Raw genomic sequence first — 10,518 nt, 5'->3', positions numbered from 1 at the left:
TTATCATCTCAATCTTAACTTCAACTACTTTATATTAAGTTTGAAATTTTGTTAAAGCAAGTTAACTTTAAGTTTGAGTTATCAAATATTAAAAGAAAAAAGATTATTGATAGAATAAACACCAATAATTAAACTTATCTTTTAATGTTATTATATTTTTCACTAATAATATTTGATATAAATAATATATGCATAAAGTTTCGTTAGTAAAAACTTAAATCTCTAGGGTCTTGTTATAAGAAATATTAGACAAATAATACAACACCAACAACAACAACCAAGCCTTTTCCCACTAGATGGGGTCGACTGTATGAATCCTTTTACGCCATTGAGCTCTATCTCCTATTATATTATCATCTATATTTAAATAAATTTTATCTTGTTTTATTGTTGCTAACCAAGTCTTTTTTGATCTTTCTCTTCCTCATTTGATATACATGTTTATCATAGTTTCACATCGCCTAACTGGAGCATTTATTGGTCGTCTAAGTACATGTCCGTACCATCTTAAACGTGTCTCTCAGAGTTTTTCCTCAATAAATACAACTCTGACTTTCTCTCTAATGCTCTCATTTCTATTTTGTCCATCGTCGTATGTCCACACATCCACCTTAACATCCTCATCTCGACAACTCTCATCTTCTGCTCATGTGCTCGAGTCATAACCCAACATTCAGCTCCATATAACATAGCAGGTCTAACTACGATTTTATAGAACTTACCTTTAAGTTTAAGAGGTTCTTTACGGTCACATAAAACACTCGACGCTCCCCTCCTTTTCACCCATCCTACTTGTATTCTATATAAGACATCTCTCTCAATCCCTTCATCATTTTATAAAAATGATCCTAAATATTTAAATCTCTCGGTTCCGGGCAACTCGTCCTCTCCTATCTTAACAATTGTTTCATTACTTTAATATTGCTAAACTTAAATTCCATATATTCTGTCTTTAATCTACTAAGTTTAAAACATTTCCCTTCTAGTGTTTCCCTCCAAGATTCTAACTTAGCATTTACTCCTTCATGTGTCTCATCTACCAAAATAATATCATCTGCAAACAACATGCATCACGGTACTGTGTCTTGAATGTGCGCAGTGAGTTCGTCCATAATTAGTGTAAAAAGATAGGGACTTAGAGCTGATCCTTGATGTAACCCTATCTTTATTGAAAATGCTTCAGTTACTCCGCCTAAAGTCTTTACTCTGGTCATTACATCCCCATACATATCCTTAATTAGCTTAATATATGTTACACTAACACCTTTCTTTTCTAAAATTCTCCATATAATTTCTCTTGGGACTCTATCATAGGCTTTTTCTATGTCAATGAATACCATGTGTAGATCTTGTTTTTACTCTCGATATTTTTCAATTAATTGTCTAAGAAGATGTATAGTTTCTATTATCGACCTTCCAAGCATGAACCCAAATTGATTTTCTGTCACTGTAGTCTCCTTCCTTAATCTTTTTTCTATTACTTTTTTCCAAAGTTTCATAGTATGACTCATTAGTTTAATACCCCTATAGTTTGCACAATTTTGTATGTCTCATTGTTCTTATATAAGGGAACTAGAGTACTTATCCTCCATTGATCAGATATTTTTTTTCATTTTCAATATCATGTTAAATAATTTTGTAAGTCATTCAATACCTTGTTTCCCTAAGCACTTTCATACCTCTATCGGAATATCATCTGATCCAACGGCTTTTCCATTATACATCTCATTTAAATTTTGTTTTACTTCTAAAGTTTGAATTCTACGATAAAAATTAAAATTTCTATGCTCATTTGACCTAATTAAATTACCTAAGTTAAGTTGGTCGCCTAAACCTTCATTAAAAAGTTGATGAAAATACCTCTTCCACCGCTCTTTTATTTCTCCATCGTTTACTAATACCCTATTACATTCATCTTTAATACATTTTATTTGGCTAAGATCTCTTGTTTTCCTTTCTCTCACTTTAGCTATTCTATAGATGTCTCTTTCCCTTCTTTTGTATCCAATTTTTGATATAAGCGTTCAAAAGTTTCATTTTTTGCTTCACTCACTATTTTCTTAGCTTCTTTCTTGTCTATTGTATATTTTTTTTTAAGTTTTCCTCGTTCTTACAAATATATAATTCTTTATAAGCTATTCGTTTTTCCTTTACTTTCTCTTGTACTTTCTCAATCCACCACCAAGATTCTTTACTTAGTGGTGCATGTCCCTTTGATTCACCGAGTACACTCTTAGCTACTATTTTCAACTTTGATACCATCTTATCCCATGTTGTATTAGAGTCATTGTATATTTCACCTAATGCTTGTACTTCTACCTTCTCCTTAAATATATTTTGCTTCCCATCCTTTAACTTCCACCACTTAATTTTAGGAATTGTATATATTTTCTTTCTATTGATACTATGTTTGAGGTGTATATCCAACACTACTACCCTATGTTGGGTAGTTAAGCTTTCTCCAGGGATGACTTTACAATCTTTACAAATCTTTCTATCCTTCTTCCTAACCATAAGAAAGCCAATTTGTGATTTATTATTCCCACTTTTGAATGTGACTAGTATTCTTCTCTTTTCTTAAAAAACATATTAGCTAATATAAATCATAAAATCTAATATAGTGTTCCCTTCCTCATTCCTCGTTCCAAACCCATAACTCCTATGTACTCTCTCATATTCCTCATTTTTCACTTCGACATGCCCATTTAGATCACCTCCTATTAAAATCATTTCATTTGGTGAAATATTTTGTAATATTTCATCTAATTCCTCCCAAAATCTTGATTTGGTAGCTTCATCTAATCCTACTTGTGGTGTATAGACGCTAATTATGTTCATGGTTTCTTTTGTCACTATTATTTTATGGGCTATAATTTTTTTCCATTTTCTAACTACTCCTACAACTTCATCTTTTAACAAACTATCTACAATAATACCCACTCCATTTCTTGCTTTACTCTTTCCAGTGTATTATAACTTAAAACCCGAGTTCTCTATCATCTTTGCCTTCTCGCCTGTCCATTTTGTCTCTTGTACACACAAAATACTAATTTTTCTCCTAATCATCATATCTACTACCTCCATTGATTTACCAGTGAGAGTTCCTATGTTTCATGTTCCAAATCTTAGATTATTAGTTTTCCTATCATATTTGTTCTTATCTAACCTATTGTGTGAGAACTCTTGTCTATTTAACACTACACCCAAGTTCTCATGGAAATGTAACGGTCCTTGCTGAGACGTTACAGTCGGACCCTGTAACGCGAACTCTTACATACTTATCACTACACCCGAGTTCTGGAGATGTAGCGGTCCTTGCCGAGACGTTATAGTCGGACCCTGCAACGCGTTCCTTCCGGGGAACAACCTAGCATTAGCACAATATTTTAATAAATTCATTCATTGAATATTTGTCATAGTTTGACGCTGGCTGGTAACCTAACGCAACTCTCCTCCTTTATCTGAGTTTGTAACCGATCATGACCCATCATCATGGGTGAAAATATTAGACAAATAATAAAAAGTAATTATTTTAGATGATTTATTTTTATACCTTAATAAATCTATTTATATAGATTGTCTTTGAAACTGCTATTCTTTATAGAAACTTTTGTTGTCATTAATAATTAGACAAGACGGTCTTTTTCTTTAATTTACTTATCGAGTAAATTTAGAATAGAATAATATTAAATTGAGGTGTTAATATTCCGAATATAAATTCCATTTTTTATTTATTTTTTAAATATTCTACTAACTTTAGTACCTCGGGTGATTAAATTGAGGTGTTAATTTTTAAAAATTAGCACCAGAATAATATTAGTAGTGTTTAAAAGTCATTAGTATTTAAGGTGTGATGTTAATTTTTAAAATCAACACTAAACTGATTTTTTATTTTATTTTATTTATTATTTTTATTAATAAAACCAACTCGTTATTTATTTTATCCTTTTATAATTAGATATTAAAAAATATTTTTTTTTTATTTTTCAATATTTTTATATGTTTTATTAAATTTTTAAATAAAAAATAATAAATAAATTTAGAAGATTATCTATTAATATTAAAATTAAAATTTAATTTAATTTAATTTAATTTAAGAGAGAAAAAGACAAACTGTTATAAAAGGAGAGAGGAAAGTGACAGGAGTAATAAAATGAAAATTAGTATATTTTTGGGCATTTTGAAAGTTTAAATGCCCCTTTGTAAAATTACCGAAGCATCTATCCTTCGTTCTCTTATTAAAAAGAGAGTCATCTAACTTTAAAATTCGCTTGACACTTTATTTTCCATATGACCGAAACAACAGGTTCAATTTGCAGCACAGATCTGGACCACTTTTTTAAGGGTCTAGAGAATATGTCACTTGTATTTATGATGGGATCGTAGTCACGATTTGATCACAAATGATGACGATTCCTTCTTGAGTTCATCGTCCCTACTAAATTATAATTTTTATTGAGAGTAGGCGGCCTCCGTGGATAAGTGATCAGGTTATTGGACGCCGAGCGAGAGTGTTCTCCGGACAGCTTCCGGCCGTCCGCTCTGAATAAAAATTATAATATAATGAGAATGATGAATCCAAGAAGAAATCGTAACTATTTGTGATCAGATCACTATCACGATCCGACAGCAAATACAAATCCTGCTTCACTCAGTCTGCCTCAGATTTGGCTGCCATGAGGCAAAGAGCATGCTTCCTGTGCACGGTGATCCCTGGCGCTTCTTCCATGCTCACGTCCTCCGCCCTCGTTCCCGGCGGCAATTGCCAGTCGAAAGAGTACAAGAGGTTGGCCAGCGCCAACTCCGCCATCAGCAACCCCATATTCTTCCCCGGGCAAATCCTCCGTCCCTCGCCGAACGGAATCAGCTTGAAGTCATAGTGCGCAAACGAGTTCACCCCCGGCGACACCATGTTAACAAACCTATCCGGGTCGAACACCTCCGCTCTCTCCCACGCATCCGGATCCCTGCCGATCGCCCATGCGTTCACGTAGATTGTCGTCTTCGGAGGAATTTGGTACTCGCCGCTTAAAGTGACCGAGTGCATGATTTCCCGGTCGATGAGCATCGGCACCGGAGGATGCAGCCTCATCGTCTCCTTGACGACGCGTTTGAGGTAGTGAAGCTGGTGCAGGTCGCTCTCCTCCACCTTCCCTTTGCTTCTCCCCACGCAGCTTCTCACTTCCTCTTGGGCTCTCTTCATCAACTCCGGCAGGCGGATGAGCTCGGCCATCGCCCATTCCACCACAGCTGAAGAGGTATCCGTCCCGCCGATAAAAATATTCTGTCAATAATTGAGTCAGATTTAACTTCGACAATTCATTTTGCCATAGAAACTGAAAATAATTGTCACCATAAGAACTCCTCTGAGATTCTCCTCTGTCAGCTGCTCATCCTTCCGCAGCCGAAGCAGAACATCCAATAAATCCTCATTCTCTTCACTTCCTGATCGACTCTTCGAGTCGAGATGGCGATCGATGAATTTCTGGTAGATTCCGTCGAGCTCAAGAAACGATTTCCGAAGCCTTGATTTCATCCCCGTCGCCACATCGACCCACCCGAGCAGGGGAAAGTAGTCTGCCATGAAGAAGCTAAGCAACATCTCTTGCGCTTCCTTAAGCACGTCATAAGCGCTGACGTCGTTGCAGGCGATGTCTAGACCGAAGGCCGTCCTGCATGTCGTGTTGCAAGAGAAGCACAGGGCGAGCTCACTCACGTTGATGGAGAGGGAGCTCGAGATGCTAGAAGAGATATGCTTCACCATCCTCGCGATCTCATCTTCCCTCACGGACATGAAAGAGTTGATCTTTCTGGCGCTCAAGAATTCTACGATGCAGAGCTTACGTAGCTGCCTCCAGCGCTCGCCGTATGGCATGAAGGCGATGTCGGAGCCGCCATAGGAGATCTCTGAGGTGGCGACGTTGTGGGGACGGGAGCAGCAGGCGAGATCGAATGTCTTGAGGACGTCCTTGGCGAGGGCGGCGGAGGAGACGACGACGGCCGAGACTTGGCCGAGCTTTAGGTGCATGAGCGGGCCGTACTGCTTGGAGATTTCCCATAGGGACTGGTGCAGCAGGTTTCCGCGTATCTGGTGGAGGTTACCGATGAACGGGAGCTTTGCAGGGCCGGGCGGGAGCTTCCGGATCGCCGGATTGGTTCTTGCAGCGAGAAGCAGAGAGGAGAGGAGTGCGAAGAGGAAGAGAAGAGACAAGACAAGCACATCCATTTTTTATTTAAAAAAAAGTGAGCACGGCACGAAGAGATCAACCGCCCCACATCAATTATATAGGACAATTTAGTAGGAAACTTTTTAAAACATCCAAAATAGATAGCTCAAGAAAATACTCTAGTGTGGATGACTACAAACTCATTTCGTTTATTACTACTATTTAATCATAATTTTGTCATTACTATAAATTTTATCTTGTTGCGAATTCTCTGGGTCGTAAAATTGAACGGATGGAGTTTTTTAAAGTTTTTTTTTATGATTTTAATTTATTATTGTATTTTTCATTGATCCTGTCCGAGAGTCGAGTCGATGGACGCTGGAGGCGTGGCGTTTTCTGTTGCCTTCGGATGAACTCCAAGACGACGTGGGCCTTCAGCGAACCTGTAATAAAGCCGAGCCGGAAAGGGGTTCCCTCCGACGCTCAAGTCAGGTAATGGTGAGATGAAGCAGAAGCAGAGTAACGAGACTGTAGCTACAGTGAAGAATATTGCATATCTCCGTCGAAGTCTAGGAGTTCTTATATAGGATTCCGGGGAGGCACGTGCACGCTCTTCGAGGTGTGCACGCTTCCCAAAGCATACCTCAGAATGGACGTGTCAGAAAAGTGTGTCTGACGCCATACCACAACCGTCCGAGCATATCTCTGACATGACAGTGAAAACTTCCACCGTACGATCTTCTGTCCGGTACAGCCACCAACCATGTTGTCCGTAGGCGACGCATGTCTCGAGAAGGATATCGCCAGTTGTCCATTTTGTCCTCTTTTATCTCTTGTCCGTTACTAGGCCGAGCGGAAGGGGGGCCGCTCGGCCTCCTTGGCGTTCGGGAGTGAAAAACGTACTAGGCCGAGCGAGAAAGCCGCTCGATCATATACTCGAACGGGCATGCAGCCGTAGTTGTTCGTAACTCAGCCGAGCGGACAGAGCGGCTCGGCGTATCTCTTTTATACGAGAACCCTCTGTGTTGGGTTTTCGGGCCGCGAAAACCGCTTTTTGGCGTCGCGGAAACCCCGAAACTCCCTAGCCAATGGATCCGTGCAAAGAAAATTTTTTCGAAAAACTACGAGTACGAGTTTACCTAGATCCACACTTAGATCAACAAGGGAAAAAAGTTATACCTTTGAAGCGAAGCCCTTCGCGTTCCCGCTCATCCAAATGGTGCCGGATCTCGAAATTGTCAACGTAGACAACTCTCTATACGTATCCATACAAACAACTCAATGGAGAGAGAGCCTTAGAGTGTGCTAGCACTCCAAAGGGTCTCGGCAATGGTAGAGGAGGAGAGGGAGAGGGAGAGGGAGAGCTTGAGGAAAAGGATGAAGTGAATTGCCTTGAATGAAAAATTCATTACATACCATCACAATAGTGGCCGGCCACTTTCAAAAAGGTGTAACCCTCATTTCCACATTAAGTGCAATTAATGTGGAGCCATTAAAGTGAAGAATTGTAACCTCCATGAGGTGGCATCTCACTTAAGTAACCATGATGATGTGGAGCATCATCATTGGTCCACATCTTGCCAACTCACTAATGATGTGGCAAAAAGTCAAGTCAAACTTGACTTTTCCTCTTCCTCTCAAGTTAAGTGAAACTTGACTTAATCTCTCTCATGGTTGATCTAATCCAACCATTTAATTCAAGCCAATTTAATATAATGAATCTAATTCATTTAATTAAATTGATTCAATGAGTCATAATCTAGATTAGACTCATTGAACACATGAATTAACTTGAGTCCAACTCAATTAGCCCAATTAGGATTACTCTTAATCCAATTTGATTCATCAAATGAATATAATCCTCTTCGTTCATCATATGAATCTAATCTCCATCTAATTGTCCTTAGTGTGTGACCCTATAGGTTCTTGTAACGTTGACAATGCCCCTAAACCCATTTAGGAGCATAAGTAATGAGCGGTATCTAGCAACACATCATTACTACCCAAGTTACAAGAATGTTGAGATCCAACATCACCTTGTGACTACTAATTGTGACTCCTCACAATATATGATAAGTGTCCTTCTATCCTAGACATCTAGATTGTTCAATGTGAGGCATAGACCGTGTCATCCTCTAATCAATCTAAATCTTGAACTCCAAGTAGACTCACTCAATCAAATGAGCTCAATATTTCATATTGACTTATTTGGGCATGGTCATGCACTTCATGGTCTCACTTTATCAAGAATATCGATGTCGCTCCCGTCATATAGGAGGGATAGATCTCATCTACATCACTCACATCCCTCTGCATAATTTGTTACATACCCAGTAATCGCCTTTATAGTCCACCCAGTTACGGGTGACGTTTGACGAAACCAAAGTACATAACTCCTTATGTAGGGAACCATGGTGACTTCAGGTCTAAGGACTAGTAGTCATACTAATAGCCACATGAGAAAGTATATGACACTCATATAACGATCCATGATACTTTCTCATGGCGGGTCATTCAGTATGCATTCTCTAATGCATACCCATGTGTCAACTTGATATCTCTATATTCATGACTTGTGAGATCAAGTCATCGAGTTGACCTACATGCTAGTCTTATTACATTAACATTGTCCCTGAATGTTAATACTCGACTAGGAATGATTAAGAGTAGTGTTCCCTATATCATCTCACTATCGATTCAACCAATCGATTGATATAGGTAAGAACCTTCTACTCATGGACGTTATTATACTTAGTTTATTTGGCACCAATACAAGTAAGTATAATAACCAAAAACCAAATGCCTTTATTTATATAGAATATGATACAACAAGTCCATAATACAATCATCAAATGATTGGCTCTAGGGCTCTAGCTAACAATCTCCCACTAGCACTAGTGCCAATCAGTGTAGGCTCTAAGCCCCAATGACCTAGTGTGACCATTATGTTTCCTCTGTGCCAAAGCCTTGGTCAAGGGATCTGCGATGTTAGCGTCTGTGGGTACTCTGCAAATCTTCACATCTCCTCTCTCGATAATCTCTCGAATGAGATGGAAGCGCCGTAGTATGTGTTTGGTCCGCTGGTGTGAGCGAGGTTCCTTCGCCTGCGCTATAGCTCCATTGTTGTCACAATAGAGCTCAATGGGGTCAGAGATGCTAGGAACCACCCCAAGTTCAATGATGAACTTGCGGATCCAAACTGCCTCCTTTGCTGCCTCTGATGCAGCAATGTACTCGGCCTCTGTTGTAAAATCAGCTATTGTGTCCTGCTTCGAACTCTTCCAGCTCACAGCACCACCATTAATGCAAAACACGAACCCTGACTGCGATCGATAATCATCCTGGTCCGTCTGGAAGCTAGCATCACTGTAACCCTTTACAGCTAGCTCATCATTGCCTCCATATATCAAGAAATATTCTTTAGTCCTTCTCAAGTACTTAAGAATATTCTTGACCGCTATCCAGTGACTTTCACCTGGATCTGACTGGTATTTGCTCGTCATGCTCAAAGCATACGAGACATCAGGACGAGTACATAACATGGCGTACATGATAGATCCTATGGCAGAGGCATAAGGGATCTGATCCATGCGGTCTCTCTCCTCTCTAGAAGAGGGACCTTGAGTCTTCGAAAGACTCACGCCATGTGACATCGGCAGAAATCCTTCTTGGCAAACAGAAGGAGTACCTTGTCAATATATGTACTCTGACTTAGGCCAAACAATCTCTTAGATCTATCTCTATAGATCTATATGCCTAGAATGCGAGATGCTTCACCTAAGTCCTTCATTGAGAAACAACTCCCTAACCAAGTCTTGACAGACTGTAGCAAAGGGATGTTTTTCCCAATGAGCAGTATGTCATCCGCATACAATATGAGGAAGACAACTGTGTTCACTACAACCTTCTTGTAGACACAAGGTTCATCTTCGTTCTTGATGAAACCAAACTGTTTGATTGCATCATCGAATCGAAGATTTTAGCTCCGAGAAGCTTGCTTTAGTCCATAAATGGACCTATGCAGCTTGCATACTCTGCTAGTATGCTTTGGATCTACAAAACCCTCAAGTTGTGTCATGTACACATCCTCGAGTAAATTTCCATTCAGAAACGCGATTTTGACATCCATCTGCCAGATCTCGTAATCGTGGTAAGCTACAATAGCAAGCATGATCCGAATGGACTTAAACATCGCTACTGGTGAAAAGGTTTCATGATAGTCAATACCATGAATCTGCTTGAAACCCTTAGATACCAAGCGACCCTTATAGATAAGTCCATCCATGTCAGTCTTTCTCTTAAAGACCCACTTACACCCTATGAGTTTTACCCCTTCAGATGGATCAACCAA

General features: G+C 39.2%; 1 protein-coding gene across 1 annotated transcript; it reads right to left on the bottom strand.

Moving 5' to 3' along the window:
- Positions 1 to 4,573: 4,573 nt before the first annotated feature.
- On the bottom strand, positions 4,574 to 6,262 carry LOC122032760 (cytochrome P450 71A1-like). Its single transcript, XM_042592073.1, has 2 exons — positions 5,354 to 6,262; positions 4,574 to 5,284 (listed from the first exon to the last, which is right to left on the bottom strand). The coding sequence occupies exons 1-2, from the start codon at positions 6,224 to 6,226 to the stop codon at positions 4,652 to 4,654; spliced, it is 1,506 nt and encodes a 501-aa protein (XP_042448007.1). The 5' UTR covers positions 6,227 to 6,262; the 3' UTR covers positions 4,574 to 4,651.
- Positions 6,263 to 10,518: the final 4,256 nt, after the last annotated feature.

Source organism: Zingiber officinale, chromosome 11A, assembly GCF_018446385.1.
Source record: "Zingiber officinale cultivar Zhangliang chromosome 11A, Zo_v1.1, whole genome shotgun sequence".
NCBI lineage: Eukaryota > Viridiplantae > Streptophyta > Magnoliopsida > Zingiberales > Zingiberaceae > Zingiber > Zingiber officinale.
The sequence above is the reverse complement of the archived record's forward strand: the minus strand, read 5'-3'. Positions and strand labels throughout refer to the sequence as shown.

Excerpts from the sequence above, each read along its gene's own strand:
- LOC122032760 (XM_042592073.1), bottom strand. The coding sequence starts at position 6,226 with ATGGATGTGCTTGTCTTGTCTCTTCTCTTCCTCTTCGCACTCCTCTCC. Across the intron at positions 5,285-5,353 it reads ATCTCAGAGGAGTTCTTATG|AATATTTTTATCGGCGGGAC; the intron begins GTGACAATTATT and ends AATTATTGACAG.